The sequence below is a fragment of the Buteo buteo genome, chromosome 6, assembly GCF_964188355.1.
Source record: "Buteo buteo chromosome 6, bButBut1.hap1.1, whole genome shotgun sequence".
In the NCBI taxonomy this organism is placed as follows: Eukaryota; Metazoa; Chordata; class Aves; order Accipitriformes; family Accipitridae; genus Buteo; species Buteo buteo.
Window position 1 is genome coordinate 6,069,210 of NC_134176.1, and position 21,243 is coordinate 6,090,452.

The 21,243-nt window shown below is 48.3% G+C and overlaps 1 protein-coding gene across 1 annotated transcript in view; it reads right to left on the bottom strand.

Moving 5' to 3' along the window:
• ARMH4 (armadillo like helical domain containing 4) overlaps nt 1–20,618 on the bottom strand; it is a 68,519-nt gene extending 47,901 nt beyond the window's left edge. Inside the window, exons 1-4 of the mRNA XM_075031033.1 lie at nt 20,557–20,618; nt 13,158–14,545; nt 10,981–11,193; nt 9,552–9,770 (exon numbers count right to left, since the gene is read on the bottom strand). Of these exons, the coding sequence (XP_074887134.1) occupies nt 9,552–9,770; nt 10,981–11,193; nt 13,158–14,493 (1,768 nt within the window). The 5' untranslated portion in view covers nt 14,494–14,545; nt 20,557–20,618. The remainder of the gene's footprint in view (nt 1–9,551; nt 9,771–10,980; nt 11,194–13,157; nt 14,546–20,556) is intronic.
• Between the last annotated feature and the right edge of the window lie 625 nt (nt 20,619–21,243).

Sequence of the window (21,243 nt, forward strand, 5' to 3'; positions counted from 1 at the left end):
CTGCCTGCGCTATGACACACACTGGGGGGACACACTACTGAGAAAAAAATCTACTTTTCAAGAAGTTTCTTTTCCTCCTGTGTGTACTGGAGCCACTCACAAAGGAGCAGCGCAGCAGGGGCACACCGAAGTGTCTCATCCACCCTGCATCCCGTGGCTTATCTTCTACTCCCATCCACTTCACACCCATACGGCAGCACTGGTCCTCGGTCACCCATGTGCACATACAGTATAGGAAGCAGAGGAGTGTAAATAATGACAGGATTAGGGATGGGGGGTCTATGACTACCTTCTCGTGCCAGAACAGGAAGAAGAGGCATTAAGAAGTCTCTGCCAAATGCTTTCTCCCCGTGAGGTTCATTTTCTGCATTGCTTTTATGATCACAGCTGACTGTCAAGGCAGGAAGACCTTTCTAGGACAACCCTCTTTTACTACTAATCTGCTGCTTTCATGTGACCAGCAATAATGTCACCATCCGACATCTTCAAAATGCTGCCAAGAACAATCGCTTGGGACAGCTTGGAAGGAGATGGCTGGTAGGAACGTAGATGGGCTCTCCTCACGTGCAGACAGCTTTCTGGGCAGAGTACTGTACCGTGATGGGTCGCGGTACCCGAGCAAGCAGTGGGTGTAGAAGCTATGCAAAATCATCAGGGTAAAACCCTCATACTGATGAGTTCAGCTAAACCCAGCCATGTTCACTGCAAAACTATCTGGGGTATTTGCAGACTCCGTTGCATGAATGAAATCTTAAATGCTTTGCTCTGGAAGGGGACCCAAATCAAGCATGGCCTCTCATGTGAAGTATCAGCATCTGGCCCATTGCACAGAGCCGAGGAAAGGGACTATTGGGAAGAATACATCTGTTGGGTGGGATCTTACCACACAAAGCAAGGTGACCTAACCCTACCCATATCAGTTTCAAGAGAAGAGGAAATTCCATGTCCAAAGCTTTTCTGTAACAGAAGAAAATCCTTGCTCCACCTAGGAGAGGGAAAGTACCTCTGGCAGCAGAGCTGAGCTGATGCTTTTTTTGGGAGCCTCTGCTTGCCAAAGCCCAAGCGCTGCAGAAACCGTGTCCCAGCAGAGGGCTCTTCGACATTGCAAAGACAGCACAAGGAGAGATTTGGATTCTGATCCTAACCTACTTCCTCCCTCCCTGCCAAATCTGAGGGGATTCACACTTGCTTTTTCAGTCCTGGCTCATGGCTCGTCACAGGGGATACGAGGCACCGAAGAGCTTTTGAAAAAAAAAAAAGACAAAAAAAGGGCAAAAGATATTCAGCAGGGACCACGGGTCTGATTCTGTATTAAGACCAGAAACAATCATTCCTAAGAGCTGCATTTCCAGCAGCATTCACCACAAAATTGCTTTCACACTGAGCCAGGGTAGAGAGTCAGTTTAGCAACACAAGGCTATTTTAAAGGCAAAAAACCAGAATGCTGCAGAATAGACAGTATGGACTATACCAAGTTTGCTCTCTCGTTTGCTGCAGAACAGCTCTTCTAATCTGAGGTATGCAGTTGTTGAACTAACCAGTATAAAAATCAAGACAAAAAAGAGGTGATTTAAGAAGTGAGGGCATTCAAGTCAGTCCAGATTTAACAATCATGACCTGTAAGTAGACAGGGCAGAACAAGAGAGATGAAGGCAGTTCACTTCTCTCAACAAAATGCTTTCACATGGAAAAGGGCTGTGGGCATGTGTCCTGGTTTCAGCTGGGATAGAGTTAATTTTCTTTCCAGTAGCTGGTACAGTGTTATGTTTTGGGTTCAGCATGAGAATAATGTTGATAACACACTGATGTTTTCAGTTGTTGCTAAGCAGTGTTTATACCAAGTCAAGGATTTTTCAGCTTCTCATGCCCAGCCAGCAAGAAGGCTGGAGGGGCATGAGGAGTTGGGAGGGGACACAGCCAGGGCAGCTGACCCCAACTGGCCAAAGGGGTATTCCATACCATGTGATGTCATGCCCAGTATATAAACTGGGGGGAGTTGGCCAGGGGTGGGTGGATTGCTGCTCAGGAACTGACTGGGCATCGGTTGGCAAGTGGCGAGCAATTGCATTGTGCATCACTTGTTTTGTATGTTCCAATGCTTTTGTTATTATTATTGTAATTTTATTATTATCATTATTATTTTCTTCCTTTCTGTCCCATTAAACTGTCTTTATCTCAACCCACAAGTTTTCCTTTTTTTCCCCTGGTTCTCTCCCCTATGCCACTGGGTGGGGGAAGAGAGTGAGCAACTGCGTGGTGCTTAGTTGCTGGCTGGGGTTAAACCACAACAGCATGGCGTTTTTTCCAATCACAAAAAAATAAACCCTTGCAGAGATGTTAATTCTATTTTTTCTTGCAAAAACCTGTTTGATGGTGTCTCTTCAGACCTATCCAATTCAACCACACTGCCTGGGAAAGGAAGAACCAACAGCCCAAGAGTTAAGAAAACATTTGATTTAAGCTTCATTTGCTAGACAAACCCAGCATGGATCCATCACAGATGACGTCGATTAGGGGAGGGTGGATCTGTTATTATGGGCAACAGCCTCCAGGGTACCGAGGTTTTAACTCAAGTCCTATCAGATGCCAAAAGGGAAGATGACTGCAAGCCCACTCAGCTCATCTCTAGTCAGAGCTCATGCTTCTTTCTAAGTCCTTGATCACCCTCCTGCAGCCTTCACTGTCCTTTGTCAAGGGCAGTGCTTCTCCCCAGGGTATTTTCACGAAGAGGTTCAGAACAACACTGCTGGCCTGTCCTTGCACCCACATGGCCTGAAGTATTGATGTCAGCCAGGAGGAAACACACCATGAGATCTCCGCCCATGTTTAAGGATAGCTTGTTATTTAAAAAAATAGTCTATGACTCCTCCCAGAAGAAAAGGTAAGAAGCCAGTGCTCTAGTCACTACATACTGTGTCAGATCGACAAGAGGGACAGCATCCCACCTGCACAAGGCAGGAATCAGAAATGAAAGAGCTAAACCAATTTGCAGGGTGGTTTGCCTTGGTCCCGATGCCCAAAGCACCCCAGAGAAGCCCCATGAGCAACGCTATCCCACCCACACCGAAGGACCCCAGCCATCTGCAGCTCCAGAAGAAAACGCTCCTTGCAGAGCCTTCAGAAGAAACTGCCACATACCTGCTTATCTGAATCCCCCTCGCTAGAGCTGCAAGGGTGAACTGCTTAATCCCCAGATTAAAACAAACAACAACTCATTAAAAACTTTCACCTACACAGTCCAATTATTTTTCAGTAACAACTGCAGGGGTTTTCTGCTGTTTTGTTTAAGCTTGAAGATAAGCATGGGAAAGCTACAACATTAAAGTGATATTTAAGTAAACTCTAATTTTTTGGACGAATGAGAAGTCAGATACAATTAAAAAATTCAAGCATGGCCTGGCCAGAACAGAAACCAATGTGGGTCAGACTAAGAAATGTCATCTAACTTGCTGGAGGCAGAACAGTGCCAGAATATCACAAAGAACCAAGTTACTTAGAGCAATTTCATTCCCCTCCCCAAAAACCAAGAGTAAAACAACTGTGCAGCTCACCTCCACCCAGAGAGCAGCTGGGCAGGCACACACCACTTCCCAGACATCTGGGAAAGACGACGCAATGATGCTTTAAGCCATTCCAAGAGATTCTTGCAAGAGTTGCTGTTAAAGACCATAAAGCACAGCAGATAAGGTATTTGAGAGATAAAGCCCTAGAGCACATCATTTGGTATAGCCAGCCACTTGAGAGATGGTGTGGTTTTAGTTTTGTTAGAGTTGCTAGCGCATCCGTAGCAGAGCAGGGTGGCTGGATCACATTCTGCCTCCCTTCGCAGGGAAGCACTGGCAAGGCTGAGCTCAGCACATTGGCTGCATGCAGCAAGAGTTTCCTCCTCTTCTTAGCAAGCCTTTAATTAGCCTAACACCCTCTTAGCTGTTCACCCACAAGCTCCTAACTCATTAAGGGCTTGATCACCCTCCTCACCCCTCCTTCAACTCCCAGGTGGATTTCATTAAACAAAACAAGTCACCACCAGATTAAGCAGCAGAGATGTTGTCTTCAGTCAAACACTTTCAGGAAAAGAAATTCAAAAAGCTTGGGTTTGATGCAAAATTGTCACACCTTTTTTTTTTTTTTAAACAGTTTTCTGCTACAAAAGAGGAGAATCAAGGATGAACTACCATCTACTGTGAAGAACATGGAGGTCAACCTGCACCAGAGGGATAGCAGTTCCCATTTCAGTGGTAGCAATAAATTGGAAGGAAGACAAAAGTGTGTACCAAGAACATTTAATAATTAATTCATTTTGCTTGTGCTTTGTTTTAAATCTTCTGTTCCTTGCCAATTTAGCTGATATCCAAAGACCCAGTGAGGAATTATAGTATCAGGCTAGTTAACCATGCTGGGCTAAGTGCCTGTCTTATTTACACCCCTGCAACCTCATTTAAATTTTTAATGGGGTTGCAGAGATTTAATGAGGCAGCTCTTAATCCATACAGTCAGGTCCAAATAGCAAGCCCAGTCAGAGCCTTGATTTCCAGCAAAAATACTCTTCACATCCAAAAAAAGAAGGATCCTTGTACTGTGACACAGCTCAGAAGAAAAATGCAGGGAGAATTTGAAGGGTCTTTTATAAAGTTATGTAAATGGCTACAAGTTCTGAAGTATTTTCTGAAAAAAAGTAAACCACTGCCTTCACTTCTGAAGTATGGCATGCAGCTTAGATGACTGCACAAGAAGAACAAGATGCAGGGGAATCAGGGGAAAGAGGCAAAGAATGGAGAAGAGGACTAGGAGAGCTCATCTTACTGAAATTAGTTAAGCTATGGTTTTCTTCAAACGGTAAACTTGAGTACACAGGTCAGCAAAGAGCAATAGGAACTGTTTAAACCCAAAGACTAGAGGATATTGTTAAAATATCATTAATATGTTAAGGTCAGAAAGTCTAAAGCTTCATACTGGTGCTGTTCTGGAACAGCCTTTAACACAGCAGATGAAGCAAACAGAGTGAAGCCCACAGCCAAGCTTCAGAGGGGAGGTGTCCCATGACTGCAGGACACTGGATTTGCTGATCCCAAGGACAGTGCCAGCCACATTTTAGCATCATTGAGGGGCTTCTCTATAGTCAAATACTGCATTATGTGGGGACACACCAGCTACCCAGGCAGAGTACTGGAAAGGGCGCTGTGCTGTCCTCGGCAGCAGATACCTGACTGCCTTTCCAACCCCTCCATCCTAAAGCCCAGGATCCCACCAGCTGCTTGTTGAGAGCCAGGCTGATTAATCAGGAACACTTCACAGTCAAGATCTCCTCCCTCTAGAGCAGCTGAGTTTAAGTTGCCCATTTTCACAGAGCTATTGACTGTTCCTGACACTGTACAACAGGTAGAGCATCTCCCGCTTTCACAAAAGCTCTAAGCACCCTCCACATCCAGCAACCTACATGACAGCCAAACTGTGTAAGCAGCTCACCCCCAGCAGCAACAGCTTGAAGCAAGCTTAGATGACCAAGCAGGAACCAGCCTTAGGGCTTACACAGTGTTGCAGAGGAGTTTTGGATGGGGGTGGGGGGGTAAGGGGTACACAAAAAAAAATAGGCACATCAGAAACACCAACGCATAACGCTTTTTATTTCTCATCAAAACACCTATGGGAGAGTAGCAAGGGCCAGATTATTTGTGGTGATTTTGAGATGAAGGGAAGAACAAGTAAACAGTCTCTAAATCCCATGTTAACACTGAAGCAGGCCAAGGTAGAGCTTACTGAGCTGCAGGGAGTGGGTAGCATTGAGCTTAAACTGTTTTTCTGATGAGCTTGGACACAGTAAGGGCAGTATGTGGGGTCTATCAGCTGAAGGGCTCCTATGGACTTGTGGTTTGAAACACAGGTACATCAAGAGACAGCTGTTACTGCTGCATCTGGGCAGCCCTGGAAGCTAACACAGTGACATCTGCCTTACCTGTCAGAAAAGATTAATCTTAGCATGGTTTGATGAATGCCGAGACATCTTCCCCTTCTATCCCATGTACCTTGCTCCACAATCACCATCTCCAGCCATTTCAGCCAAATTTTTGCTGTCCAGGCAGGGTGGTGGCACACAGGAAAAACCAAACCTTGAGTCTGCATTGACAAATACAGACCCACCCTCACCGACAGCCACAGGCCATGGTGCTGTAAGCTGTTCAAACTGAACCGGCTTGTGACCCAGGCTGTGGTGGGGGAGGCATCACTCTCGGCAGCAGGCTGGTTCTGTACCAGCTGCTCATTTAGGATTAGCACATAAGGATAACGTGATCTTCAAGGTCCTCGTAGAAAGTGCACTAACCGATCTTCTGCTTAGCCTCAGTGCATCCCTGGATCGCATCCCATATGGAACAGTGACAGGAGCTACTTGAGGACCAGCCAGGGGGACCCAGCTCCAGTCATGCTCTGTCCATCAGGTTTCAACTAAAAACTCCAAGGATCTTGCACAAGAGGGAACACGGCAATCTACTCACCACTTTGGAAAGTTATACCTGCCAAATGCTGCCATGCTTGAGGTGTGCAACCATCTCTGCCAATACCTACCATGGCAGACATTACAGCAAAGGAATCTAGTTCAAAAGGAATGTGGTTTCTTTCAAAAGAGCCACCTTTCAAAACGTGTTGGGGGCCTTGCACAGTGGTCCTGAGTGGGCAAGCTGAACTAGATCATCTCTCTTTGGGCCTAGAAACCCTCCATAGAAAGCTGCAGTCTTTAGCTTGCTAGAGAGACACCCAGATTCTAGGCACAGGAGCAAAATGCATAATTTAGTCTCCCAGACAAGTAAGCCTCATCCTCTGCTGTGTCCTGTCCCCACGTCCTATAATCCCGTTATAGGATTTCTCTGGCTAGGAAGGGCAAGTAGAACCAGTCTCACTACAGATTCAAGGTAGGAGAATATTTGTTAGCCAGCTAATCTCTCCAGAGTCTGCTAGAGAGGAGGATAAGCTCATCTAGAGACATAGTCAAAGCACCTCATGTTTGTCTGTGCAATTTGATTTTTAAAACAGTTTTGCATCCAAGCCAGGTAGGTGAATATACTGATGCAATTAACCACAGGCAGTTTGGCACAGATGGTCCCCAAGAAACAGAGCTAGCTGAACAGCAGGGGTTTATATTTAATGATGAGCCAGGCCCTCAGTGAAGCAAGTCAGCAAGACCCCACAGAAGGCAGCAGAGACGAGCCGACCTCACTCAGCTCCCTGCACTTCTTCCACCGGTGAGCGAGGCACAGCCTCCCCACAAAGGGCCAGGATCCCTCAGTAGGGACTCCAACATACACCTGCAACAACAGTGATGTCTGACCTTGCATCCCCCAAAAGTTTGAGCACCCTGAGCTGGAGCTCAGTGTACCTTTATAGGAAAGCACTCCCAAGCACCTTGTATCTGGCACCATCTAGATATTCTGAGTGTAAGCACTAGGAGCTGTAGTTTTGGGGGAGCAGAAAGCACGCTTCCAAACACCACTCCACCATGAGTATGTGGTACCCCCTAATTGCCATTACACAGAGAAAGAGATATTAGAAATCAGAGTCACAGCTCAAAAGCTTCCTTTGTGCTTAATTGGGGCAGTAGCATCCCCAGGCAGAAAGCCTATTCCCAAGTGGTATTTGTCCCATTTTACACCATGTGGATTGGTGATCCCTAACACCAGGAAAAAGTCTGGCTCACTGCACTAAGGTCTAGGCTGATCAGCAGAGATTTAGACCACAAAAGCTGTGCCAGTTGTCAAAACCACACAGCACACCAGAGAGCACCATGTCCCTTGGATGACAGGCACCTACAGAGCCATACCCTGGAGCCAAGAAACCCACAGCTTTCTAGCTGAAGTCATCATTTAGGAAAGCTGGTCCTAGCTACAGCCTACATTTGCCCTTAGAGGAGCTCAGAGCATATTCAAGAGCAGAGAGAACAGGCCTGTGGTTGCATAAGAGAGCTCAGTAGGAACCCAGGAAAGTTGCAGCAGTCCTATGTCAGAGCAGAGAGATTTTTTTAAATGCCTATGCAGAAAGTCTCATTAAATACAGACCAATGCTCAGTTGAAACAGAAATCTCTTATCTTCCTGTGCAGAAAACCAGGCTTCTAAAGGAGATCCCAGAGGGCTCAGAAACAGTTTAGCCTCCTGAATCATACTGCTCTGGCTAAGCAGAGACCTTATTTCCCAGCCTGAAAGATCAGGTTTTCCCCGCTTCTTCCCCTGCCACCACTCTCCCCTCAGCAGCACCACATCCTTGCTTTGCCAGATATATGCAACATTCATCCTGGCAAGGGGCGAGTGCTGTAGCTGAGAGCTGATGGCAGGCTTCAAAGCAAGCAGCAAGCCTGACAGAGGGCAGGAGCTGCGGCACCTCGCACATGCAGTGGGGAGGGCTCCCCGCTTCTCCTGCCCTCTAAACTTAACAGGAATGAGAGTTATTGCTTCATGCAGAGAAAAGATGCTGATTAGCTGTTGTCTATGGCACCCCACCTCTAATCAGAAGAAAAATACCATCTGGCATGCCACCCCTGGAGGGCTGCCAACCTTTGCAGTAAAATACAAATGCAAGAGAAGGTCAAGATAAAGGAAGGGGAGCGAAACAGGCAGAAAGATTAATCCCTGCCAGGTGGTGCCAGTCCAGACACTGGAGTACAAAACTGGACAGATGAGCAAGCAGATAAGAGTTTAAGTAGGAAAAAAGAGCAAGAAGCAGGAGTGAAACAATTCTCTGCAGGAAAATCATGGATGAGCTGAAGACATAGCAGATCTGAGCTGCAGACCAACTCCAGAGTTGGATTTACCTCACCTAAACCTCTCCTGATGGGTGTTTGCCCCAGTGGAATTTGCATCACTGGTTTTCAACTGTCTGAAGACAATCAGGGAGCAGAGACTCCAAGACTGCCAGTGGGCAAAAGCACTTTAAGAGAAGGAAGCCCAGGGGGGTGAGGCAAATCTGGAAGAGCCAGTGATGGGACAGCAGCTTAGCAGGTAGCTTTGAGTTGGAAGACCATCTCAAAGGGGATGCATCCTTTTTCTCTCCCAGCAGTGTCACACAGGGAGCGTAAATAGGGTATGCCTTGTTCTGGCAAGGTTTCAGCCAGCTGGATGCTGGGGTAGCCATCTCATGCTGACCATCCCCCTGCATTGCATGCAGCGAGGATTTCAGCAGCACAGTGGCAAGGGCTCTCCAGCTGTCTGGATACATTCCCACGAGCATTACCTGGTACAGAGGCTCAGCAATGGATGCACACACCAGCAGTTGGAGGTACACAGAGCCAGACTCTACTGGAACAGCAATACCACGGCTGGTCCCCCTCCAAGGGAAAGCCCCATCCCTTCCACCACAGCCACTTGAATTTCAGGCATCCTCCATGACACTGTTCATTGCTTGCTTCCTGTACCTCCTGGAGGAGGACAGGTTGTTCAACAACTTTATTAGGAACACTAACATATGCACATAGCTGTGTGCCAAACAGACAAACTGGGGACTCAGTGTCAAGGCAAGTGTGCTGCTCCACATGAAACTGCCTGCCTCTTAGCCTTGGGATCAGTGGTACCTTCTGACTCCAGGCGGTCCAGACCATAGGTCACAGCTGTACTGATCCTCCTCACAGATGGAAGAGCTGTCCGTCTGACAGAAGATGTCATTGATGCCGGAGTTACCAGGACCACGGTTCTGCTGGATGGCTCCTCTGTCTGTCCAGACTGGGTAGCAGACAATCCACCAGGAGCTGGAACAACCTTCTCACTGGTGACCAGGACCACATCTGTGAGATCTACAGAAGACAGGAAGCAGCAACAGGTTGACACAACAATATCAAAACCCCCACCATTTAAGAACAAACTCCTTAATGAAAACTTAATTGAGTGGAAGAAGTGATTAAACTCTTGCCTCTTTCAAGATGTGTCAAGTGACTCTGCTGTAATGAAAGCTTCTCCTCCAGGACAGCCAGCACAGGAGGTTCCCCTTAATAAAAACTCAGCTAGGTTTTCCTTCCATTGCTTTGAGGACTGCTAGTCACCACCCCATAGCCAGATCAGAGCACTAAGACACTAGTTGAGATCTGAACCGAGTGACAGATCTAATTGCTTATTGCAAAGATAAAAGTTAGTTGAATTTATAATTAAATCCCAGAAGCAAATTAATTAGTGGAAACTGCCAGAAGAGCCTTCTCACCCCTACGAAGAGACCTTAATTTAAGGGATACAACGCAAATAGGTTTTTTCTTCTTATGCCCTGCAATATAAGAATTACCAGAAAAGCTGCCCAGCAGCCATTTCATTACAGTGGTACCTGCTACTACAGAAATAAACTCAAGCTCAAAGTCAGCTTTGTGCCAAGGGAAGCCTTGCTACACTCCTGTCAACAAGACGGGCTCCTACACATACCTGACAAGGTGACGTCAAGCCAGTAGGCAGCAGCTAGATGAACACAACTGCTTAAAGCATTTCTGTATGAGCTACATCAACCTGATAAGAACTCACCATTCCTTAATGAAAGTGAATAGCAATGCAGGCTTGCCAGACTCTTGCAAGAGGGTGTCTATCCCACCACCACTTCTCCTATGTTACCCTGATGAAACATTTTCACCCTTCGGACTGAGCATCAGCAATCTGTGACTGCCTTTAGTTCCTCCATAAAATAAAAACTGGCTTAAACATCTATGGCTAAAAGTCAGCTCACTAGCAAGCATAGATGTGTGTGGGTTGTTTGGGGGCAATTTTTTTTTTTTAATCTCTACTCCACTGTTATTTAGGGCAAAACCCCATATGCTGGCATATTTCAGCATGGTAGATCTGGCAGCAAGGGCAGAAAGCAGTGGCAGCCCAGGGCTAGAGGCAGCCTGCAGAATGCTAGAAAAAAGTCACTTAGAATACAGATGCTGTGTGTTGAGACTTCAGTGTCCAAGCATTGATATTGATTTCTGATGTTACCATCTCATCTTGTGTGGAAATGAACCCGCAGTCCTTGAAGCGGAACCCCACCTTCTACATCTGGAATGTTCGCCATAGAGGAAGCACCAGTTGCCACCAGTATCTGGGTGGTACTAGGAGCAGTCAGCATCTGGGTGTCCTCCCCGCTGTTTTCCTGCGGCAGGCTTGCCGCTCCTGTTCCCTGGGTAGCACCAGGCACCAGTGTCACAACTGGCAGAGCAGCATCAGCCTCCTGGGCCACTGTTGTCACCTCCTGAGTAACACCTACAGCAAGAACACATGTCAGGACCAACTCACGGGACAGCTGACAGCAAAAGAGCAGACATTTGAAGGAATATAACTCCATGCATTAACATTTCCAGAGCCACGGAGCAAGCAGCAGGTCCAGCCAAGTATCATCAGAGCAGCACAGCATAGAGACAGATGTGAGAATGGGTGTAACAGGAATGAAAGCAGCAGAATCAGTCCTCATTTTCTTAATTGGCCCTGAGGGACATGTAGACCCACTGGGGAGCAATGCCAAGTGAGTACAGCACTGCAAGGCCTGTGGTGTGAAATACCATTTGGAGCATATGAGGCTGCTAGAGCAGTTCTTTTAGCGACCGGCTCTCATGGCTACGAGACTTCAGCTTTGTAGAAGGGTTTATTTTTGTTGCACAAATCTTATTGATAGTGTTGTTTCCCCAACATCTGGGAAACAGCAGAGAAGGAACCTGCTGACAAGTCAAGTGCTTATAAATTAATCTAGAAATTAATCAGTCAGGTTTCAGCACCAGCATGCAATTAGCTTCCCTTCTTTTACAGAAAAAGCTAGATCTTTTGGATTCAGTGAGGGGAAGTTGTCCTCTTGCCTCTGTAGCTCAAGAGGCAAGATTAAAAATGCCCAGTAATCAAAACAAAGTCCTAAACCCCAGCTCATGGGCCTCATCAGCATAGGAACATGTCATTGCCCAACACCTGACCAGACTTATTTTAGCATTCAGCCTATACTTTAAACACCGAGTAGAAACATTGTCATTAGGCTGAAGGTGCCATCTCTGCAGGTAAGTACAGTACAGGGTGACACCATCAGCCTGTGACAGGTTGTGTAGGAGGAAGATTTCTGCCTGCTAGTAACAGAGTTGGCACAAACACTGGACAGTCAGAGCCTGGCCACAGCTTCCACTCCAGGGTGGGGAGACAACACCAGGAGCTTTTGTTAAAGGACAGCATAGAGCTCTGGACAGATCTTTTGATCTGAGCATCTTTGTCAAGTTGTGGAAGATGTCAGTTACTCACAGGCTACCAGCACAGCTCGCCTATTCCTGGATTTAGGAAGCATTTATAGCCATCTATCATCTCTGCATCTTCTGCAGTGACTGCAAGTGTCCACAGCTAGCAGTTGAGAGCCAGGTGATCCCAGAAGCTAATTAATTTAACCCCCTCCAGGAATTATTCCCCCCTCCTTGTTTTGCAGGGCTTCAGACTGAGCTAGTGCAAGAACCACCTTTGGGTCCTTGTACTTGCCATATCAAAGGGACACTTGGGGGAGTGTTATCCTCCTTGAAATAAAGTGTTTAACCAGTGGGTCAGAGGCTGGGCTCCCTCCCTAGTCACAGGAGAGGCATACCAGAGGGTTATTCAAAGCAGATTTACATATCTCTGGTCAAGGCAAGATGCCTGCAACCAGGCTACAGCTGTCCCCCTCAACCACTATATGAGCACCAAAACTGAAGCCCCTGCTTTGGTAGTACACCACACATGCAGAATGTTAACAAACCAAGTTGTTTTTTTTTTAACTAGCACCAAGTCTCTGCTGATGAAACTCCAATTCGAGACCTCCATACTCAAGTACACCCTTCAACCCCAGGCTCAGCTTCCCTGCTTGCTACTACAGCCACCCTCTCTCATCCCAAGGAGCAGAAGAGGCAGCTCACCACAGTTGCTTCACATAACAGCCAGGACAGGGTACCACCCAACAGACTGGGCCTGCCCGCACACAGGGACATCGTGTGTAGGAACAGCCAAGGCTAGGCAGTACTTTATGGATGTGAATTACCCGTGTAGGCTGTTACCCCTCCACAAAGATCCATAGCCTTTCCTGGCAGGAAGAGGTGTCCCACCTCTACTGCAGGTATTAAGATAACACCTTTCTCCACTTTATCTCCCTGAAAGGAAGCACACATTCCCAAGACCATCCCTCCTAAACCTACACTTAGAGGCAAGTGTCCTTAACAGGCAAGTTTTACCTTTCCATGAGCTTTCCAGAGTAGGAGAGAGATCGGACTGTGTATCTGTCACCACAGCAGCCTCCGGCTGTGATGACGGAATGCTTTTTCCCTCCTCCGCTGTGACTGCATTTACGTTTCCCAGCACGTCGAGATCTGCCGTGTCTACACCCGTCAGGTTCGCAGCGTGGAGAGCATCACCGCTGCCTGTGGAAGGGGCCGGCAGCTCCTCCCCTTGCACCAGCACCGTGCGGTTGGTGTCCTTGGCAAGCTCGGGAGTTGGTGGAAGGGACGCTGGGGATGGCAGCACCCTTGTCGCATCCTCTTCCTCCCCCACACCTCCCTGCGGGGTCTGCGACGGTTCTGTTGCCCCCAGGTCCTCCGTCACCTCCTCACAAGACGTGCTTCCCGCTTGACTCGTGGCCCCCGGTTTTGTGTCATCCCAGTCGGGCGGCACAGCGTCCGTAGGGTGGACGGTGCCGGTGCCAGCCACGGTGGGCAGCTCCCCTCGCCCGACGCCTGTCCCTGCTTCCAGGCGGAGGGAAGCCTCGGTCACCACGAGGGGACGTTTTGCAGCCACGGATGCTCGCGCAGCCAGGGACCTCAGAGGGCTCCCCGGGCGAGCTCTTGGCGTTCCCACCTCGGAGGACACGCCATGAGCCTGGGGAGTCGGGATGACAGGGTGGTCGCTTGCCGCTTCCCAGCTGGGAGAGCTGGGGTACGGCGTGGGCTGGGGTGCAGCTGAGGGGTGAGAGCTGCTCTCTGCCTCCTCCTCCTCCTCAGCTGTCCCAGAAAGGGGGTTTGCTGAGAGGCCGGCAGAGCTGTGCTCTCCTTCAACACCACCCTCCGTGGCGGTCTCGCGGATGGGGCCACCGACAGACTCCTCCTGGACAGCAGGGTTCAGCGTGGTCACGGCTGTGGTCAGCATGGCCTTGAACGTGTCGTCCTCATCCAGCCCTGACTTTGTGGGACCAGCCTCCTCCTCATCTCCAGCGGCCATCGCCGCAGCAGAGGTGTGAGCACCCAGGCCCTGGCTGCCTGGGGTGACGTGACTCAGGCTTGCAGGCGGCGTTTCTCCTTCTGCAGTGAAAGCAGCATTTAAGGGTGTCCCGGATGGCTTCGCCGACACTCCACATGGCTCTTCAGAGACACTCTGCTCAGAAGGGCCCAGGTTATTTTTCAAGTTCAGCACGCTTGTCCTTTCATCTTCTACCCCATTCCCTGCCCAGGGGCCATGCTGGACCTTTGTCATGTCCCTCTCCTCCAGTGGCTGAGATGCAAGACATGGTGGACTGGAGGACAAGAGCAGGATGCTGCAGGTGACCACACAGATGCCAAATCCTATTGAGCTACTCATAGCTGAGACGTGCCCAGAAGCCTGCAAGGCTGACAAGTCCAAAGTGAAAGACCTAGAAAAGGAAAAAGGAACCAAGATTACACATACCCATAACCACCTATTGACCCAGGGCCTTAAATAACTGGGTGACAAGTTCCAGGCATGCTTGTCTATGGCCAGTTCTGAGCAGACCCCTCCTACGCATCCCAAGCAACAGATCCCTCCGTCTATTTTACTGTTCCTAGCCTACCCAACCTGAAGTCTCATGCCAGACAAAACCCAGTCTTGATCTGAAGCCCAAGACAGACCTTGCCACGCTCTCACCCCAGTGGTAGAGTGCTGTGCTCTACCCAGCAGGCATCAGACTTGCAAGCATATGATGAGGATCAATCTGTTTGTCCTTTACCAAGTCCAGGACTGATGCTTCTCGGGGCTAATCAGACTGAAGTCTCAGGCCTGTTATGGCAATCCCCGTTCTGTGCATTGACACAGAAGGAAACCAAGAAACTCGCACAGAGAACAAGGTGGGTCAATAGGGCACAACACAGGACCGGAGCCAAAACGGGAGGCTTTGGGGCTGCATTAGTGCCATGTCCTGTATGAGCTCCTTGGCCCCGCAGAGAAAGGTTCCAGCCCAGACAAACACTGTGCTAATGCAGCAGTGCTGCTATGCTGCACTGCACCATGGAGGCACTTCCAGAAAGTTTCATGTATATAAGCATTGTGTGCTCTGAGAGTTTCCAAGAGAGCACTGAACCAGTAGCCCAGCAGTGATCCAGCCAGCTGACAGCTTGCTTTTGGCAGGTTCCGTTGCCTCTAGTAACACAGCTCAGGCTGCCGGACAGATGGAGGACCTCACAGCAGCAGCCGCCTGCTCCCAGCCACCTCGCTCCAGGCAGGTGCCTCTCAGTCCTGGGCTTGCTGTACCATCACTCAACAGCAGAAGACCATCCCAGCCAAGGCCCCACTCACCACGCGCAGGACAGCTGGTCACGCAAGCCTCATGCACACAGCAAACAGCCCTCCATCGCACAGCAGATCTGGTAAGGTCCTCCTCCCAGTTCCAGGAGGCAGCGGCACAGTCAAGCCCGACTGCAAGAAGCCTCCAACCATCAACAACTTCACTTGCTTTGGCAGGTATGTTCTCAGTTTCACAAGTGAACTGCTCTTACCTTCAAGCCGCAGGAGTAATGAATATTAGTAAGAGGTTGGGGTTGTCAGAGCCACCCCTCAGTCTTCCAAAGAAGAGCAAAGATCACCCTCTGCAGTCTTGCTCATGGGCACCAGCATGAGATCCCCCACTCCTTGTTTCCCCACGCAAACAGCATGTAGATAAGTATTACTTGCATTTGTACACACACCGTGCAGCAGCAAGCTGCCTAGCACTGCTTTGTTACACAAGGGTGTATCGCTCCTCCGTGTCTTTTCATGCACCCATGTGACACTGTGCAAGAGGTAACCGCTGTTACAGGGAGAGGGATCTCAGTAATTCCACATTTGTGCTAGTCCATCTAACTCAAAAGACCCTCTACGTCCTGCTGCTCATGTACATTTGTCTCCTTTTGGAAAGCGTTATGTGCCCAGTCAGCTAAACACAACCAAGACATCAGAAAGCTTATATTATATCTGGTCTGGTCACACACAACTATGCATTTCCACTGTAAAACACACCTCTTATTCCAGCCAGGAGAGAAAGATTTCTCTAGCTGAAGACCCTTATGATCTGCAGGGCTGTCTGTAGCACAGAAGACAATCTCAGCATCACCAGCTTAGAGACACAAGTCAGAGTCAAGTGCTGCAGGCTCCATTATATGGTTGAGCCTTCAGGGCACACCGAGTCACTTTTTCCACTCTCCCTGCAGCCCTGGCCCTCAGCAGTTTTTGCTGCTAGAATAATTCCCTGTCACAGGCCACACACATGCACCAGGTGCTCAGGGACAAACAGAAGCCACCGAGAAGCCGTTCACCAGCAACAACATAGATACCTTCCACTTTATTTTTAGCATCTCCTTTCTCTGGAGGATGGGTGGCCACCTGTCTATCTCCTCCACCTTCCCGGAAAAAAAAGTAGTTAAAAACTGACAGTATTCATCCATTCTTCCAGGCTAATCCTTTATGCACTTTTGTAATTAAGAAGCACTAAGAGTATATTATGCAAGTTAAATTGCTAGTGCCCAATGACATGCATTTGCCTTGCCATGCTGATGAACAGAAATTATGTTCACCTCACACCCCTTTAGCAAGTGTCAGTTAAGACCAGACTTATTATAACATCAAGAAGTTTGTTTTGGTTTGGTTTTGGGTTTTTTTTGTTTTTTTTTTAAAAGAACAGTTTGGTTCTAAACACTAGCTCCTCTAGAAGTCAGGAGTCTTTTTAGGCTACACAAGTAGTTTTAGCAATGGTTAAACCTAAACAGAACTCCAGCTGCACTTGAAAGACAGCCATAGCATTTCTCTTGCAGTCATATACATTATGCATATGTATATACATTTGTAGGTTTCTAGCTCTAGATTCCCAAATAGCCCAAGACACTCAGGAGGTGGTTAGCAGAAATACCAAAACATTAATATCTCTTCCTAACAAGCTTACTCCATCTTTACGAGGATCCAGAGTGTCAGTGAATAAGAGGCAAAGCTGCTCCCTGCTGGCTTTTAGACAACCATTAATTACAACATTAAAAAAGTATTATGAGCCTTTCCTCCTCCTGGCTAGTAGATAACATGGCAGTAAGTGCTACCCCGATACAAGAGTTCCCAGGGTACTTTGGGCAGCCTCATACTCTTTCCCCCAGTCTGAAAAGCACTATTGGTTGTAGTCTTACATTTGTAAAGGGCAAAAATAATGTTGGACACTTATTTGCTCAGGAAATCCACAAGATCTAAGCTAACCTAGACTTCTACGTTCAATGAAAGTCGGAGATAGTGGCATGGAGCTTGTTGCAGGATAATGGCACAAGTTCACGCTTCAAAGAAGATTAGTCGGAGCTTAAGATCTACTTAGCTTTAGGAAGAGGCTGGATTAGGCAGTGTATGAACAGCAGTGACCTGGCTATCTTCTTAAGCAGAGTTTGACACCTTGCTGTAGCATTTCCACTTAATGCAAAAGTGATACAGGTTTTAGCAGGTAGCCTGCTGCAGAGCAGTTTGTTACTGAAGCTGCATTGGGCTATACATTTATCCTCCCATCTGGCTATTTTTATAGTCAGTCTGCTCTACAGCCTTAGCCAAGCGATAAAAGCAAGCTGGAGCATACCGCTCTGACCGAGCACCTCCCCTGTAGTAAGCTTAAGCTTTTTCACTACTAGCTTGAAGCTGTAAAATAACTCAGTATTTCATGCCGCAGGAACTCCTTGTCCCCAGATTTCACCTGGCATTCTCCAAGCCAAAGCCCTGGAGGACTGCTGCCAAGTATGGGCCAGGCTCTCGGTGGAAAACTAATCCTTGCTTCAAATAGGAAGCACACACAGAGGGCAAGAGACAACACCAGCTACTTCCCCTGCACTTAATAACAACAAATCCCAAGAGATGCAGTTCCCCTAGCTGCAAAGGCAGCACAACTGCAGACAGCCAAGGAGTTTTATCTTTAGCATAGAAAAAAAATAAGTTTTCTTTTAACACCTGGTAGGCTGGAAAGAAGCACAAAGGACTTCCAGGCTAAAAACAGCTGCCAAAACCAGGCATCTCCAAAAGCTGCCCATCAGAACAGGAACCATTTACTATTGTGGACAAGTCACCTCACTGAGGGACAATAAAGACAAATCGGTCACCAGCTGAAGCAGTCTTGCAGACTCAGTTTGATCTTTCTGAACCAGGCTGCTTCCTTGCTCCTTACAATCAGCACTAGCAATAGTTATTAAAACATTAACCCCCTCTGAATTTGAGAGACCTGTTTGAAGAGTCAGTTCTTGGGAAGTCTGACAAAAGCCAGCTCAGAAGGAACCCCAGCCTGTTACGGTCACTCCAACAGGGCAGGCTTGAAGGGGACAAGCACAGAGCAGACCAGATTTCTCTCATTCTACAGCAGTTCCTTACATGGACCAGTGGTCTGTGGACACATGCTGCAAAGGATGAAACTCTCTCCTCTGCCTCAGTTGTATGCAGCTACTCCCTAGGATGGTTTTTTAGGGTTTCACCCAGCCAGCTTACTTGGGAAAACCCCCAAGAAAACCCTTCGCTGTTATTTTCTGCCTTTAGCAAGTTCTGGCAGGTGTTTTTCCAGAATTGTTGAAACATTAAAAAAAGCATTGAGCTTTTGACTCACTTGAATTAATAACCCTGTTCTAACAATCCCTCTCCCACACAGAGAGGACCCTTGCACTCTGAAGCTGAAGTGGCTGCATGCATCATGTAGCAGAGAGCACAGGAGATTAACAGGTCAGCTTCAGACAAATCACTGCCTAGCCTTTGCAGAAAACGGCTTTTCACACCTCCAAGTATAAGCTTGGTTATGCCAAGCTTTGACTGGCTGAACAGTCCTGGATGCACTCGGCTTTCCAATTCATCTGCTGATTAGTAAGGGAAGTAGACAAAGATGCTGCAAATCTTTTAATGTGAAGATTTAGCCAAAACATACAAGTCCAGCAACTGCCAGCAATCAAATGCTGTGTTACTGTATGCTATTCAAGTGTTATTGCTCACGCTGAATACAAAAGCCAGCAGATAATACACTGCAGAACTCCAACTCCTACTTTTGCACACAAGCTGAGAAATACCTTCATTTCACCTTACATTATGTCCTTGCCCAGTTCAACCAAGTGAATTGTAGAGCTGATGCTCTTACAGCACATACTCCAGATAAACAGACCTCGACCAGTTAAGCCATCAGCTCACAGTGAAATCCCAACAGTGACACGACTCTATGCCAGCCACCAATACAGCCCAAGTCAGATAAGAAAAACTATGTAGACACAACCACATATCAGAGGGGCACACCTTCCTCTACCCTTGAGGACAGATCCTTACAAGCAAATAAATGAGATATTAATATTCTGTAAGGGCAACTTCCTACCAGTCCTACCCTAGTGAAGCTCCTTAATACATAATACATCACCTCCACTTCCAGCGTTGGTGTTCCAGCAGTAGTTCTTTGAGAAGCTAGAGACATGACATGTTTTAGGCATTATTCCCCCAACCACTAAGCAATCGCTTGCTTTGTTCAGAGCGGCACAGACCACCTATGGAAATCCCTACTCAGATTTGCAAGTAAAAGCCGCATAGTTCTTCATGGCTTCTGACCCGTGCCAGGTCCGCGGCACCACAGAAGTCAGAGGTCTACCAAATTCCTGCGGGATTAAAAAGACGGGGAGGAGGGGGGGGCTTAAGAATGAGGCCAAAGGGTGCAGCAGTTTTCAAACACCAGAAGGATGGAAATACTGCTCTCCAGACTGACTGGGAGCAGAGAGGTAGCGTTCAGATTCCGAGAAACGCTCAGAAATTTCAGCGCCTCACCTAACGCAGACAGCAACACCTCGCAGTAGATCTCCTGGAGGATCACGAGTCTCCGCAGGTGGAGGTTTAAAATCAGATTAAACACACCTCGTCAGGCCCTTTTAGCTCGGGTAGAACCCGCTTGTTGGCAAGGGAATGGGATTAGGGACCGCTCAAGGCTTGATTACACTCAGCACGCCAGCTTGCGGGGCACAGATCCATCCCTCCCGTCCTCCTTAGTCATATTTACAGGTGAAGCTTAAACACCCAGAAGCGCATCCCTTTCCCTCCAGCCTCCCACCGCGCCAAGGCACCAAGTACAACCAACCACCCGGCGATTTCTCCAGCCCAGGCCCGCAGCAGGACAGAGGGACAGCGGTCTGTGTGTCTGTGTGTGTGTCCCCCAAGGATTTTTCCGAAGAAGGACCATCCCCCGGGGCTCAAAGGACCAAGCCCGCTACGCCGGGAACAAAGAGCCGCACCGAGGATGCGCTGCCCCGCGGGCAGCCGAAGCATCGTTACCAAGAAAAAAAAATAAATTAAATTAAATATGAATAAACACGGGGCAAAAACGGCTTGGAGGGGGGGTGGGGGGGTGTCTGTCCGTCTCCCCTCACCACCCAGGGTCGCAGCCCCCCCCCCCCCGGCCTCACCTACCTGCCGGTACCTCGGCGATGCGCCGTGCTCGCCCCCAGCCCCGTGTGTGTGTGTGTCCCCCCCCTCCGGGCGGACGGGCGGAACGGGCCGGCCCCCCGACACCGCCCCGCCGGGGCGGTGTCGGGGGGCCGGCCCGTTCCGCCCGTCCGCCCGGTTCCCGCCTTCTCGTACCGGGGTTTTGTACTCCACACCCCCCCCGCCATCCCTTAGGAGAGGTGCCTGGCAGCCGGGGTTTTCCTTCACTCTTCCAAAAGGAAGGGTTTTTTTTAAATTTTTTATTTTTTTTTTTTTTAAAGCATCCAAGTCAGAGCCTCAGCCCAGGCACCCAACCCTTCCTCACAAGGCAGGATCCGAGTCGAACCCGGCCGGCTGCCTCGCTTTGCTTACAAGAAGATGCAAAAGCAAGGCCTACAGCAGCGTTAGTAGTTTTCCATCTATTACAGATTCTCCTCCAGTGTTTTCAGCTGCAGAGGTCACCTTCCCCTAATACTCTCTCTGCAAAGCAGGAGGACTTCTTAAATAGTATCCCACCCACATTAGGAGAGCTTATTTCAGTATTTTGTTGTTGTTGCTTTGTTTTAAGCACCTATTTGGCTAGGCAGAAAGAAAAGGAAAGAATTTTACTCCTGATTTCCTTCTCCCACCTGTTTTTCTTTTTTCCACCAGGAACCCCACAGCCAATCTAAC